At 66.8% G+C, this 15340-nt stretch overlaps 1 protein-coding gene across 1 annotated transcript in view; it reads left to right on the forward strand.

Annotated features, from left to right (window-relative positions):
• The first annotated feature begins 1477 nt into the window (after positions 1 to 1477).
• Ripor3 (RIPOR family member 3) overlaps positions 1478 to 15340 on the forward strand; it is a 30056-nt gene continuing 16193 nt past the window's right edge. Inside the window, exons 1-6 of the mRNA XM_026390965.2 lie at positions 1478 to 1664; positions 4770 to 4888; positions 10615 to 10761; positions 13042 to 13120; positions 14440 to 14463; positions 14727 to 14780. Coding sequence (XP_026246750.2) covers positions 1560 to 1664; positions 4770 to 4888; positions 10615 to 10761; positions 13042 to 13120; positions 14440 to 14463; positions 14727 to 14780 — 528 coding nt within the window. The 5' untranslated portion in view covers positions 1478 to 1559. The remainder of the gene's footprint in view (positions 1665 to 4769; positions 4889 to 10614; positions 10762 to 13041; positions 13121 to 14439; positions 14464 to 14726; positions 14781 to 15340) is intronic.

The raw sequence follows: 15340 nt of genomic DNA on the forward strand, positions 1-15340 counted from the left end.
GGCCGGGGGGTGCAGGGTCTGCTGAGCAGGCAGAAGGGCTCAAAGGGCACTGTCACCAAAGCCAGAGGGTGTGGGAGGCCTGTCCTGCCCCGTCCGGGTGCTGTTCCCCAGGCCCAGGCTGCAGCCGTGTCCCGCAGACAGACCGGGCGCTGGCAGTCCCTGGCAAGGCCCCTCTCCACCCGAGCCTTCGCACACCCTGTTCCTCCCCCACACGCTCTGCCACCCTCCTCCCTCTGTACCAGGACTCGCTCCTCGTTTGGCAGACGGAGATGTCCCTCCCCCGGGGTCCACTATCCCCGTTCTTCCCTGGGCTGAGCGAGGCATCTTGTTGTCACCGTTTAGATGGGAGCTGTCCCCCTGAGGCTCACAGTGACCCAGTGCCAGGTCTGGAGGATAAGTCACTGGACTGTGACAGTCTCAGCCCCACAGTGGTTAGTCCCTGATGGCATTAGCTGGCTGGTCACTGGAGGGCGGGGTGGGGCTGGAGGAGGAGGGAGTTGGGGGCCCCTGGCGAGTGGAGTCTCCGCTTCCCTCGGCCTCACTCCCCCACCATGACGTCCTGCCGCACCTCGGGCCCAGGCATGGGCCGGCCTTCTGTGGACTGAGACCTCTGAAACCCTGACCCCTAATTGAACCCTTCCTCCCTGCAGTGGGCTTGGTCGGTCATTTAGTCACAGCAGTAAGGAAGCTACCGGAACACTGTCTTTGCCCCCTTGGGCCTCTGCATGTCCCCACTAGGGCACAAGCTCACCCGGGTGCTCACTGCCACCCGCCAGCCGTCTTCCCCGGGACCCGTCCACAGCCGTACACCCAGGGCTGCATCCAGCAGGCAGTCAGTAGGTGCACGCTGAGGGGGTCCTGCCCCAAGCCCTGCACAGGACAGACGGAGTCCCAGCTGCACAGCTGAGATCCCTGCCAGGGACACAGGCACCCCCAGACAGAAGCAGGACGGGGCCCACAGGGAGGTCATTCTAGGGCCAGTGTGGCAGAGGGCAAGGGCCTGGAGAGGGCTCTGGCGGGCACAGGCGCTGGCCCTGCGGGGAGGAACCGTCTAGGTTCTCCCAGCTCTTCCTCTGGGGACCCAGGCTGGCCATGCGTGTGGCCTGGTCCTGCCCAGGCCAGGTGGGGGTGGGACGGCAGGCTCCCTGCCTGCTCTGGTGCAGACAGCCAGGTCCAGAGCGGCCAGCGAGGGCCGCCGTCCCTCCCACACGCAGTCGCACCCCGTCCGGGCTGCTCTGCCATTCCCTTTCATTGCTCCACCAAAGGGCTATTTTGGAAACTCCTCTGAGCAGACCAGGCCTGGCTGGCACTAAGAAGAGCCTAAGTGAGGGACTCGGGCACAGGAGCCACCCAGCCCCGGAGCCCACGGCGCTAAATTTAGAAGCGTCACCTCTCCGGGAGGTGAAATTGCAGGCTGCCTGTGGGGTGGGCGGCGGGACGGGCCGCGGTCAGCACTGAGCGGCTCAGATTCCGTGGAAGTGGGTCCTGCTTCCTGCTGCCACACCTTGGGGCAGAGGCCCGGGACGGTCCCAGGGCCCGGGGAGCAGCCGCCCAGTGAGATGCCCTCCAGCTGGCCTACCTTGTCCAGAGACGTCCACCCGAGCGCGGGCCAGAGGGAGGCGAGAAGGACAGAGGGCGGGAGAGCCGTCCTGTCTCCACCAAAGGTTTGTGCCTCCCTCCTCTGCACAGGACCCAGCGGGCTCGTCCCTCGTGCCCTGCAGACTGCCGGCTGCTGGAGCCACCTGAGTGTCCCTCCCAGGACTCCCTAGACCTGCCACAACCCAGCAGCCACCAGGCAGAGGCGGCCACAGCAGGTGAGGCTGGCGTGGGGGAGGCCCCTGCCCTGCTGTGCCCCCGGGGCACAGGTGACCTCAGCCGTCCTGTCCGGGTCCTGTTTCTCCAGCTGGCGGGACTGTGGCCGGCCAGGAGGGGGCGCTGCCGGCCCCACCGAGCAGCTCAGCGGGCGCTGGCCCCGGGATGCGGGGACCTGGGCCCCTCACCTGCAGGGTGGGCGTGGCGTTCCCAGCCGCCATGGAGCGCCTCCGCCGTCCCAGTTTGGCAGGTCCCCTCACTCGCGGCTTCTGCCCTGGCCCCTGCAGGCCCCTCAGCCAGGGGGTGATGGAGCTCAGCTGGGCAGCAGCCACCCTGGCCTCGAAGGCCAGCTCCCGGCCCGGCCCTGGCATCTCCTGCCTGGGCACAGAGCTGTCCTCCCGGGCAGCCCCAGTTTCTTGGTCTGCAGGGTGGGGACAGCAGCAGCTGCCCCGCTGGCCCGGGAGGCGGAAGGAGGCAGGCTGATGGAAGCCCCCGGGGTGGCGCCCGTAGGGCACTGGCTCAGAGGACAGCAGCAGGGGGACCCCATAGCCACGCGGCCACTGTCCTGAGGAAGCTTTGTCACCCCCACTCCACCGCACCCCGGAACGGCAGAGCCGAGCAGCTGGGCACCCGTCAGCTGGGACCCTGAGCCGCCCAGCACGGCTGCCAAGCCAGGACCGTCACTATCTGGCCCTTCCCAGGACCCTGGGCCCCTGCCTGGGTCTGGCACCAGTGACAATTACTAGGGCCGCCCCTGGGGCTGCGGGCCGTGACCAGGGGACGTGACCTCGGGCTTTGCGTCCTCATTCTCTGGTTCCATAAAGTCTTGCTGCGACTCTTGGTGGGGGTGGCTCAGGACCTGCTTGTTTAGGCCGGAGCTGGTGCCCCATCTAGCGGGAGCCACAGCGACTCACAAGGACAGTGACAGGGGACCTGGGGGCTGCGGGAGGCCGAGGGGCCTCTAAAACTGTGGAGAGCCGAGAGGTGTCCAGGAGGGCGTCCTGGGGGAGATGGGGCAGTGTCCAGGGGGCCAGCCCCGCTTGGCAGGGAGCTCCAGTGCAGAGCCAGCCTTGTAGAGAGGGCAGGTCCCCAGGAGGTCCCCGCCCTGGAGCCTCTGTCCCCTCTTATGGAAAAGAGGGTCACGTGGCCTCATGGTGCTGTGGTGGCAGCTCAGACCCTTGCGCCTCATGTTGGTCCACGGGGGCCCCAGCTCGGCTGCCATCCACCTCTCACCTGAGCGGGAGCACCTGGCACTCACTTTTAGGAACCCACGGTGACCTGTAAGGTGATGACCAGCCGAGCAACAGCCCCGAGGCGTATGTTGGCCAGTTTCCATGGCCTCGATATTCCTGCTCGGTGGAAGCCACCAACAGGATGTCACAGAATCCCTGAATGTTTGGCAGCCGATTCTGAGCTGGTACAAGCCCAGATGGGGCCAAGGTCCTCCTGGGCCAGAGTGTGGACCCCTGGCGCCAGGTGACCGTCAGCCTGCCTGCTCCGCACCAGCTCTGCCACTTCCTGCTGGGGTCCGGGGCTGGCTGAGTGGCCCCTCAGAGCCTCAGTCTCCTCTTCTGTTGAATGAGGCCAAGGACTTCTGTCCTGGGGGCGGGGAGGCGTCAGTTTAATAGGATAATTTGCACAAAGCATTTGGCACAGGGCTCAGTCACTCGGGTGCTCAGTACCAGGCGCCTGCAGGGCCCACCCGCTCCGCTGCCCTGGCTCCGGGCTGGGTGCTGTGCGGACACGGTCCCCTCCGCCGCAGGCTTGGGGAGGGCCGGGTCACCAGTCGCAGAGCCCACTGCTCCGGGCGGCCCCTGCGCGTGGTGGGCTCTGGGTGCCGTGCTCCAGGCTCTCCCAAGCCTCTGAGGACGTTTCCGTCCCCAGTTTGCAGCTGTGACCGCGGAGGCCCACGCCCTGCGAGGGGCCCGGGGGGACTGCAGCCCACGTCCGGATTCTTGGTTTCCGAGGTCCCTAGCTGCCGTGCCCGGGGCTGTGGCCTGGGACGTGGTACCAGTGTGCCCTGGGGTGCAGATGGGGCCCGAGGCCCTGGCAGGGCTGACCGCACAGAACACAAGACTGGACACCGGCCACTGCGGTGCTCCAGGCAGAGGCCCCGCTAGCGCAGACCACGGAGGCAGGACTCAGTCGGTGGGTGGAGGGGGCTGGGACGCAGGAAGGAGGGCATGGCGGGGTGGGAGCCGTGGGAGCCGTGGGATCCCTGAAATCCTCAAACTGACACCACCTTGGCTGAGGATCAAAGTATGAAATGGTAGCAGCAGAGATTTAGGTTAGATAGGAAGGAGAACTTTCCAACTGCCCATGCTAGAATATAATATACCAGCTAGAAGGACTGTGTCCCCAAGGGACGTGGGGTCAACCTAGAGGCGGTTTGAGAAAAAGAGAAGACAGAGTTCTGGGCTGGCCTCACTGCGCCCTAGGTCAGAGACGGGGCATGGCATGGGGACGGGGCGAGGGCCACGCAGCCCTGGGTGCGCACAGTCCCTGGATGGGGCTCGTCACCACCTGTCAGGAGTCTCCCATGGCTCCCAGCTACCCTTGCTCAGTTACAAGCCAGTCCCCTGGGCTCCCAGGTCTCAGCCTGCTCTGTGGTCTCCTCCCCCCTCAGGGCCTGGCCACTGGTGCTTCCTGTCACACGCGGCCCCTGGCGCTCCTGCTCCTGCTGCCCTGGCCCTGCTGCCCTTCCTTTCCCGCCTCCTCCCAGATGGACCTCAGCAGGGGCTCCCTAGCCTTGGAGGCGGGAGGGACAGGGCTAGGAGGCCCGCATCCTGGCTCAAAGCATTGCTGCGGGCAGCAGGGACCCGAGGGCAGAGTGCAGAGTCCTGGGCTCGAGGCCTGCTGCCCCCAGCCTCCACTAGCTCCTCTCCAGCCCCTCCCCAGGGCTGCTGTGCAGGCAGCACTCAGTGCCTGCCGCTGACCGTCCTGTCCTCTCCTTGCAGGTGACGGCCATGTCAGTGAGGGTGCGGTTCCTGAGCCCCGGGGACTCGGGGGCCGTGGGGGCCGTGGGCCGCAGCGCCTCCTTCGCCGGCTTCAGCAGCACACAGAGCCGCAGGATCGCGTAAGCACCGCCCTGCCTGGGGGCCGCCTCCTCCCGCAGCAGTGTCCCTGCAGCTGGTCCTCATGGCCGACTTGCATGTGTGTGTGTGTGTGTGTGTGTGTGTGAGAGAGAGAGAGAGAGAGAGAGAGAGAGAGAGAGGAGAGAGAGAGAGGGGGAGGGAGAGACGGTGCCGGAGAAACCTGTAATTTTCTTGAGACCCAAACAGTCATCATTCTAAATGCTCCGGAAGTCGGTCGGTCTGTCTGTTTCCCAGGCCAACCTGGCAGGTTGAAAATAGTCTCAGAGAGGTGAGTCCACGAGCCCAAGGTCACACAGCAAAATCCAGGACTTCGTCTCCTGGGGTGGGGTTAGGAAGGAATGCCCTTCCTGTTTGGTGGCCTGACAAAGGGGCCACCTACTCTGGCTCTGTGACCCAAGGCAAGTGACTTCACCTCTCTGAGCCTTGGCTTCCTCAACTGAAAAATGGGCGTCATGAGCATCCCTCCCTAAGGGGTTGTCACAGAGGTGTGACGAGGAGACCGTGGCAGTAGGTGTGTGGGGAGTGGCAGGGCCAGGCCTGGGGTCAGCGGGAGTGGGTGGCAGGTGGGGGCTGGGCCAGGCAGGCTGGGCCCGCGGTCCCTGTCACACTCTGCACTGAGTCCTGGGAGGAGGCTGTTTCTGGCCCTGGTGGCCCTGGCTGCTGACCGCTCGGGTCCCAGGCTGGGCACCCCCTTGCTGCCCGGCACCTCCCACAGCTGGGAGCAGGGCCCTGCCTGGCTCCAGTGGCTGTACCCCAGTGGCCAGGCCCCCAGCTCCCTCACTGCCCTGCTCCCTCCGAGGTGGGCCAGGGGCGGGAGGAGGACGGGGGCAGCTGGGGGTCCTGGGGAGCTGCGCCTCTGACCTCCGCAGCCAGGCTCGGGGCCACCGTGAGGAAGGCACACAGTAGGTGCGCGTACAAACCGGCCGGGGTGGAGGCTGCTTCTGGACTCAGCCATCTCTGAGCCGTCCCCCCTGGGGCTGCACCAGGTCCCCACGCGGCTCTGTGCTCAGAGGGCTGTGCAGGCCACTGGTCCCCTGAGGCATGGAGGGGCCCTTGGTCTGGGAGAGGAAGGGTCTGCCTCCCGGGGCTGGCCTGTCCCAGCCGTAGCCGAGCCTGCCAGGGCCCTGCACTCCACGTGATGCCCGCTGTCCCCTCGTGGAGGCTGGGGGCCGCGTCTCACCTGCCTACAGCCTGCAGCTGCTCCTGCAGGGGACACCTGTCGCTGGGCCTTGGGCCTTGACTCCAGCTCCCGGAGAAGTGTCCTCAGGCCTGGTCAGGAGCTCTGCCACAAAGTGCCCAGGGTCCCCTGCCCTCTGGGTAGGGAGAGGACAGAGGTGACCCGACCCTGACACCCAGGCTCATGGGCCGTCAGACGGAGACCTGCAAAGTCTCTGCCCTGGTCGAGGCAGGTGGCCCTGGTGACTGTGGGCCCCAGGCCCCGGTGGCACTCCCTGGCTCTCCGGTTCCGAGTCCGAGGGTGCTGGGCCTCTGAGTGGCCACTAGTGCCGAGCGCTGGTCCCAGGATGAGGAGCTGGCCGTGAGGACGCGGAGCGCGGCTGTCCTGGGTTCCTGGGTTTCCCAGGGTCTGGTCCCTTGTTTCCCAGGCAACCCGACCGGCCGACACAGCTGCCCTGCCCAGGCCCTCCTCGTGGGAGCCGGTCAGGCCCTGGACCCTGGGCTGGAGAGCAGGCTCCACTCAGGGTGGGCCGATGCCTCCTTTGGTCCCACCTCCTACCCCCCCCCCCCCCCCCGCACCTTGAAAGCCCTTTGGCGAGAGTCGGGGGTTTTATTCCATAGAGATTCGCGGGGGAGTGACATGGTGGCAGGATCTTATACTAAGGTGTGAATGGTTGCCGCAGTGAGGCCCTTTCCTTTCTCCAGCACGAGGCGGGGTGTGGGGAGGGACAGACAGAGAGATGCCGAGGCAGGGACTGGCTCTCCTTGATTGACAGGCAGGGCTGCCCCTTGCCCCTTCCTGCCCTTCTGCAGCTGGACTGTCCCTCCCCAGGCCGTCGGGCAGGTTCACTGCCCCAAGCCAAAGCCCCGCGACGCGACGCCCTCTAACCCGGGGACCGGGCCTGTCGGCCTGGCTGGGGACAGCGGCCTGGTCTCCGGGGAGAGGAGCGGGAAGTGGACAGCTGGGGCTCGGGGCCACGGCTGTCAGGGGTCGCAGGTCGGTGCACTGGGAGCTCAGCCCAGAGGGCCTGTCCGCGAGGGCCGTGTGCCTGCGTCCTCAGCCCTGACACCCGCGCGACGTCGGCTCAGGTCCTGGGTGGTCCCACCTGGAGCCTCGGCGGGTCCTGCCATCGCCCACGGGGGCCGGGGCAGGCGCCGTCCGACGGCCCATCTGGCTGCGGAGCGGCCCTGGCTGCGGGCAGCACCGGCCTGGGACGCCACCCGGCAGGAGGCCGCCCTGGGCTCACGTGCGCTGGGGACACTGGGCGGCACGTGCCCTCTGGGAGCCGGTCTGGCAGGCTGGGGGTGACTAATAGTCACTGAGCCCAGAGCGGGCCAAGCGCCCGCCCCCGGAGGCCTCTCCCCGCCGGGCTGCTCGTCACCTGGGCCAGATGCGCCCACTTCGCCGTCGGAGGCCACACGCGCACTGCCCTCCCTCCCGGCAGGCAGCCTCGCAGCGGCCTCCGTCCAGCAGCCTGGGCTCAGAGCCCGGGAAGGGACAGGGCTCTGCGGCCCCGCCACAGCGAGGGGTGGAGGCCTCCAGGGGGACGCGCAGGGCCTGGCCAGGGGACACGCCTGCCCGGGGCTGGGGAGCTCCGCGCCGCCCGCCCGCCTGGCCCCCCACCGCCCACACCAGCAGCTCCGGCCTCGGGGCCCCGACATGGCCACCCTGTGGAGGGCGCGTTCCAGGAGGTGGGTGCAGTGGCCTCGGGATGGCAGGGGAGGGGTGGCAGCCCTGAGGGGTCCCGGCTTCACGAAAGGTCACCTGGGAAGAAGCCCTCCCCTCCACCTGCCGTGGCCAGCACCCACCCTGCGCTAGGTCCCTTCGGAGGTGACTTTTGGACTTCACCTCGGCACACACGTGCCGCTCGCTCTCTGCCGAGCTTCCAGGCCCCTTACGGTCATTACCCCATGCAGCCCTCCAAGCAGCCCTGGCCCTGATCCCATGTCACAGATGAGAAGACTGAGGCCCAGAGAGGTTCCCTCGCTTACCCAAGGTCACACAGCGGGTCAGTGGCAGAGTGGGATACAGACCCCAGTGTTGGTCAGTCTTCACTTGTTAGCTCTTCCCTGGGTCTCCCCAGCTGGCCCCTCAGCTCATGGGGAGGGCTTTGTCTGATTTGGTCACGGCTCTGCCCCTAGCGTGGTGGCTGGCATGTAGTAGGTGCTTCGTGAACGTCTGCGGAGTGAAGGAGTATCTTGAGGCGATTCCACGGAGCAGGACATTTCGCCCCCCAGAAGGATGAGGAAGTGGAGGCTGTGGCAGACGAAGCGTCCAGCTTGAACCCGGTGGCCACCCCAGAGCCTGCGTCTCTGACCAGCCGGTGGCCTGGGCTCGCAGCCTGGCGAGGCCCTGGTCCCCAGCGTGAGGCTGAGGCTGCATGCAGCTCGGCCGGGACCCGGGCTCAGCGCTGGCCGGCGGCGTGCTGGGCAGGCAGAGGAGGGGGCGGGGTGGAATGCCCAGCATCTGGCCCAGCTGGAAATACAGCTGGCCACCCTCCGAGCTTCTTGGGGACCAGGGTGGGGCGTGGCCTGGCGGCTGTGCCTGGCTCAGACGGGAACCTCAGGCTCCCGGGGACTGCGGGCCTTGGGGCGGGCCCAGGGCGCGGGGGTCTGTAGGTGACGCTTGGCTCTGGTCCTGTCTGGGTGACGGACCCCCACCTTGATGCTCTCGAGCCCAGTGGCCTCTGAGGCCAGGAAGGCTGGGCGCTGGGTCTCCAGTGGGAGGGGGCCTCCAGAAGGCAGAGGGGAGGCCGCCGACCCAGGCCCCGGGAGGTGGCAGAGAGCAGGGCCGGGCCGAGGGCTCCTGGTGGGCACGGGTCAGCCACGGAGCCCCGCTGTGCCCGGGGGCTGCGGGGACCACGGGCCTGTGCTGCACTCTCCCTGGGGTGGCCCCAGGTCGGGCTGAGCCTCCATAGGGTCAGGTTTGGGTCCCGACCCGCCACCCTCGGCTGCAGGATCTCGGGGAGTGGACCCTACAGCCCCAGTCCCGCGAAGGCTGTGAGCCCCCGCTCAGCTGGACTCGTGTTCACTGCGGACCCACTGTCCCCCGGCCGCGGTCACTGCCGTGGCTGTTGTCCACACGGCACCGAGGAGGGCCGGCTCCGTGCCAGACCTCGTCACGGGAGGCAGGAGGGGCATCTGCCCGCGGGCTGCTCGGGGCCAGCTCCCTCTCCCCCACTGCTGGCTCAGCCGCCTCTGGGCGCCCCCTTAAGAACTGACCCAGAGCGGGGGGCCGTGGCGCAGGCCTCAGTCTCAGAGTCTCGGGAGGCTGAGGCAGGAGGATCACGAATTCAAAGCCAGCCTCAGCAACTTAGTAAGACCCTGTCTCAGAGAGAGAGAGAGAGAGAGAGAGAGAGAGAGAGAGAGAGAGAGAAGGAAGGGCTGGAGGTGTGGCCCCGTGGCTAAGCACCCTTGGGTTTGATTCCCGGTTCCCAGAAGTCAGTGCTGCGAGCCTCCTCTATGCGCCTCTGAGGAGGCTGCAGACCCACCCAGGCCTGGTGCAAGGCATCTGGGACGCGCCTCCAGAGGCTGGAGGGTGGACTTCGAACACCTGCTGGTGACCAAAGGCTGCATCAGCCAACCGGGGCCTGCAGCCTAGCGCACAAGCTGCAGGATCCCGAGTGGGGATTAGGCGCCAATGACACCAGCCCTGTGCTCTGATGAGGCTGACCTGGCCTCACTTCTGAAATCAGTCCTGAGATGCTGGTGCACCTCTGCAGGACTCAGACACTTGATTGTCACTGCTTCGAGACATTAGCCCTAAGGATCAGCCAGTCCAGAATCCCAACTCCAACTACCTGTACTGGCAAAGTCCACAGGCGTGCTAGCTTCAGGCATGGCTGGATCCAGGAACTCACTATTATATGGATTTGCTCTGACTCCATCTGCTTCTCTGCATTAGCTTCATTGTCCCTGCCTGGTGACAAGAGGGGCACCTGGGAGCTCCAGGTTGGCCATGCCAGCAGGAAGAACCCTTTCCCCTGTGAACTCTGAACCAAACTCCAGGCTGGTTTCCAGTCTAACTTGTGTGCCTGAGTCAGGAGCGTGGGGTGGTGGGCCATCCCCTGCCTGGGGAGTGCGTTTGCCGGTGTCCCGTGCGCTGTGGGACGGGTAGGCTGGGGATTCGTCGAGAAGCCTTTCCCTAAGTCGGAGAGGCAGATCTGGGAGCTGCCTCAAGGACAGTTGGAGCTCTGAGCAGCGGAGGGGATGGGAGCCCGCCTCCTGTGGACCCGGGATGAGGGCCCGGCCTCCCTGTGCTCTGCCTGCACAGACAGCACCCGGCCGAGAGCTCTGGCCTCCGGCTGCTGGGTGCTATTTCCAGCTGCAGTTCCTTCTGACACTAGATTTTTATTATTGTTTTCTTAATCCCCGAGTCCAGGCCCCTCACCTTATAGATGAGGAGACCGAGGTTCAGAGAGTCTCAGCTTTCCCAAGACCCACAGCTGGGAGGTGGAGGGTGGGACCAGCCAGGTCCTGCCCTGGCCGAGGGCCTGGTCCCTGCCGACTTCTCTGGCCTCGTCCCCCACAGGAAGTCCCTCAGCAGGAACTCAGTGAGGTCACGAACCCCCGCCAAGCCCCCCAGGACCTACGGCACGCTGCGCAAGGGCTCGGCCTGCCTGGACCCCCAGCCCCAGCAGGTGAAGAGGATCTTTGAAGCGCTGAAGAGGGGTCTCAGGTAAGTGGCAGCGGCTGCGCTCACTCCTGGCTGTTCCTGCCCCGGGCCCAGCTGTGTGCTCAGCCCTGCCCCAGGCTCTGGGGACCCCTGGGGAACAAGGCAGGAGGAGCCTGGTCCCAGGACGCTCACGACAGAGGGGAGGTGACAGCGAGCCCATAGCCTGTGCCAGCCGTGTGCAGGGCGGAGGGGCTGGTCCTGGGAGGCTCCAGGAGGGCCGTGGCCTCAGGGGAGGATGTTCTGGTCCTAGCTCCTCTCTGGGACCAGCGGCCCAGGCCAAGAGAACCGCACAAGCCAAGGCCCTGGGGTGGGAGCCTGTGCCCTGGGCGCAGCAGATGGGCGGCTGGATCCGAAGGTGGGGAGGGCGGTCCGAGGCCCCCCGGGGAGGCAGCTGCAAGCCTTTACTAACTGAAGCCTTGGGGGCGCCAGGCACTCAGGTGTGGTGACTCCCAGAGGGACAGACAGAGGCCATCAACAGCCCAGGAAGGGGAGATGCACGGTGCCAGGGGCATCAGGCGCTGTGAGGAGAGAGGGCAGGGCGGGCAGGCCCACCGTGCAGGGAGGCCCCGCCAAGAAGGTGGCTCTGAGCAGAGCCCACAGTGGCGAGGAGGTGGCCCCACAGATGGGAGGACATTCTAGGCCGGAGGAGGGAGTGCAAAGGCCCTGGGGTAGGGGGGCTGGGGCCGAGCAGACGGGGTGGGGGCGGCTCAGGGAGAGAGGGGGGTGGAGGGCAGTAGGGACCACAGCTCGGGGCCATGTGGGCTGCGTTGAGGCCTCTGGTGCTCCGCCTGCACCTGGGAGCCACGGAGAACCATGAGAGGAAGGACCCTGTGTGGCTCAGGCCTCGGTGGGACCCAGGCTGTGTGCGGAGGTGGCACCACAGAGGCCAGGAGGCAGGGGAGGCAGGGAGGCAGGGAGGCCGTGGGCTGGCCCAGGATGCGGCAGGGCAGAGGGACGGGAGCAGTTTCCAGACCCTTAGGAAGGGGGCTGACGGCGTGGGTGGGATGTGGGCATGGGGGGGTGGCCCAAGGGTGGCCCTGGGCACGGGTCTGAGCCTGGGCTCCAGAGGGGCAGAGCGGGGGTCCACCACCTCCGGAGGGCGCCTGTCCCCAGCTGCCTGGCAGTCCCAGCAGGCGCCAGGCCCCAGAGGCAGGGCCACCACCCCGTCACCGCAGCTGGGGTGCTGGGAGGCGGTTCTGGAGTGCCGTCCCCAGATGCAGCCCCCCGCCCGCTGCTGGACAGACGAGCCTTGCTCCGCCCTGGGTCAGTGGCAGCCCAGCCCCACGGGGGCGGAGTCGGTGCCAGGGCCCTTCAGTGAAGTGGTTTTCGAGGCGTCCATCCTCAAAAACGCCACGTGCACTGGAAGCAGGGGACACGAGACGTGGCACAGGTGGCTTTGCGTGGCCCCTGGACCAGGGACTCCAGGAGAAATCAAGGGGCCTACGCTCTGGGCTTGGAGAGTGAGAGGACATGGGCCACGGGCCGGCAGGAGGAGGGTGGCCTTCCCCTGCGGGCCAGGCCTGTGGGTCCCTGCTGATGGGAGTGGGAGATGCCATGTGCCTAGAGATGGGGGTCCACCCGAGGGCTCATCCCTAAGGGCAGCTGCTGGCGTCCCCTCAGGACTACCTGCTGGAGACTTGTCCAGGGCCGGTGGTGCCTTCTTCCTGGGGAGCCCAATCCCTGAGCGAGCAGTGGTCTCCCAAAAGAAGTTGTTCCTTCCATGTTTGAGGTAGTGGAAGTGAGGCCCAGAGAGGGCAAGTGACCTTCCTAGGGCAACCCAGCAGACCTGTGATGAAGCAGGGTGGTCGCCATCCCAGTGCCCTCTGGCAGACCCCAGGTCTCCTGCTGCCACTCCCTCTGTGCTTTCCAGAGTGTGCAAAGGCCCCTGCCGTGTCCCCGTCCTGGGCATCCAGTTGGCAGGAAGGCCATGCTTGTCCGTAAAGGAGTGAGCGAGCTGGGCCCCAGGCCGGGAGGGGCGCACACAGGGCTGGAGAGTGTGGCCTCAGGAGGCCACGAGGTGGCTGCGGATCTCAGTCCAGCCTCCTCCCTGTGTGGTCCAGCCAGGCCACCAGCTGCCTGCAAGGCCAGTTTTCCTGTCTCCAAAGTGGGACCCCTGTGGCCGCAGCCGGGCCTCTCTGTGGGGTGGCCTCCTGAGACCCTCCTCCTGCCCTGGTGACCCCCAGCACCAGGGTGGCCTCTGAAGAGAGCGCAGCCCTCGGCACGGCCATGTTCTGCCCCCATGTTCTGGGTCCTCTCCATCCAGACCCTGCTTCCTCTCCGCAGGCAGCACCTGTGCGCGCAGCAGGCCGAGCTGGACCACCTGTGTGGACGCCACGCCGACGCCCGCAGGAACTCCAGGCTGGTGAGCGTGCCCTGCCCCGTCCAGCGTGGTCAGTCTGGGCATCGAGACTCAGGGGAGGGACGTTGGTTTCGGGGTGAGTTGACCTCATCTCAACGCGATGGACGTAACTGGGCAGCGCAGGCCTCTGGGCCACCTCCCCTGCTCTTGGCTCTGAAGGAACTTGGGCAGGCAGGGACCTGCAGGGCAGCTGTCCTGGGTGGTCCCACCTCACAGGCCCTGGACACTGGGTGCCCTGGGACCTGGAGGCTGACGTGACCAGGGACAGTGGACTTCTCTCTGGAGTGTCACAGTGGCCCCTGCTGTCCTCCGGGAGCCTGCAGATCTCCATGTCCAGGGCTGGCCAGGTTTCCTGCTGTCACCAGCAGTGGCTTTGAGGCAGGGCCCGGGCCTGTGCAGCCAGGGCCAGTGCTCACCCCGCTGCGGCCTGAGTCAGCAAAGAACAAAGGGACCAGGGAGCACGGGACAGCCCAGGAGGCCTGCTGGCTCTGCCCCAGACAGACAGACAGACGGCGAACACGGTCTAGTTAACTGTGTTCCATGGGACTTTGGGGACATTGACACTGAAGAGCCGCTCACTGTTTATGGCGAGTGTCAGTGCCCATGGTCCTGGCTGCGCCTGGGCACGGCCAGCTCCCACGGCTCGGGCCTCCACCCCGGGGAGGACCCTTTGGATGTGGGCTGGCCTCGGCTCCTCCCTTGACTGCCCGCGGGACCCACGCTTCCCGGACAGGCTCTGGAAACACGAGGAGGGGCCTGGCGGCTGTGGGAGTGCCATCTGGGCCCCTCCAAAGCGCTGACAAAGTGCAGAGCAGGCCTCCAGCCGAGTGAGGGGCAGCGGGTGGCAGGGAAGTGGGTTTTCCTATCAGAGGCCCACCAGGCCCCAAGTACCTACCCTGTGGCCTTCCCAGGAGGCGGGAACCCCAGGCTCTGCCTCTCCCAGGCCCCCTTTCACGTCCTGGCAATGGCTGGACCCTCCCTGGACACTCGGAGCTGAGCTTGCTGGGTCCTTGACTCCTAGCCCCCGGGGGGCAGGTGCTACTGATGCCCATTGGACTAGGAGGAAATGGAGGCTCAGAGAGGGCAGGTGCCCTGCCAGGACACACCGCTAGGGGCAGCAGCCAAGACTTAGAACTGCCTCCTCCGAAAGGCACATAGCCGCCACTCCTCCTGGGCCTGGTCAGTGACCAGTCCGCGGGCCACCGAGGCCAGCCTGGGCGGCTGCAGTCCTTGGCTTTCTGTCCTCCAAGCTCAGAGGCCCCTGCACGTGGCCTCTCGGGCCTTGAGGAGCGCTGGGCTCTGACCCCCGTTTGCCCCCACAGGCCTTCTACTACGACCTGGACAAGGTAAGCCCCCGGGCGCTCAGCAGGGTGGACGACGCTGGGCGGTGCCGAGAAGGCCTGGGCTGGCTGCCCCCGCTGCCCCCGCTGCCCGAGATGAGCACCTGGTCTCCTCCCACTTTACAAATGGGCAGACTGAGGCCAGGGTGAGCCTCCCCCAGGGCTGGCGGGGGCTGGCGTCACCCTGCTCCCGGTGTCAGGCCCTGGAGGAGGGTGGCGGGTGGCAGGCGCCCAGGCCACTCAACAGACCTGTCTTTCCCCGGGATAAGCAAACGCGCTGCGTGGAGAGGCACATCCGCAAGATGGAGTTCCACATCAGCAAGGTCAGCCCCCAGGGGTCCAGGGCGGGCGGCCTCGCCAGGCCAGAGGGAGCTGGGAGCCCTCTGGGCAGGGCAAGGTTTGCTGGCGCTGGGCAGCGGGAGGGAGGTGAGGATGAGCAGAGGCGGCTGGTGAGTGCAGGTGATTCCTGGCCGGGGCATGTCCCAGGGCCGCAGGGTCTCTGGCCTGAGGGGGTGTAAGAGGGCGGCCAGGCCCCAGGACTGGGGGCTCATGCTGCACCCCAGAGGACTGGGGGGCGGGGCTCGGCACCCTGAGAGCCCGGGGGGAAAGCCGAGGCCCTGAGAAGGAGGACTGGTTCGTCCCTGAGGCTTCACTGCGGCTCGTGCTCCCTGTGGTGACCTTTGTCCCCTGGGACCCCCGTGGCCATCACAAGCCCCCTCCCGTCTTGGAGCTGAAAAACCAGGCTGAGAGGCGGAAGTGATGCACCCCTTGGTCCACTTCACTCGTTTCTTATTGTGCACTGACTGTATACAGTCACCACCAGGTGCTGGGGTACGGAGCCCGGGGTGGCCGCTGCCCCGGGCCACCCTGGGTGCTGGCTGGG

Source organism: Urocitellus parryii, chromosome 6, assembly GCF_045843805.1.
Source record: "Urocitellus parryii isolate mUroPar1 chromosome 6, mUroPar1.hap1, whole genome shotgun sequence".
Lineage (NCBI taxonomy): Eukaryota > Metazoa > Chordata > Mammalia > Rodentia > Sciuridae > Urocitellus > Urocitellus parryii.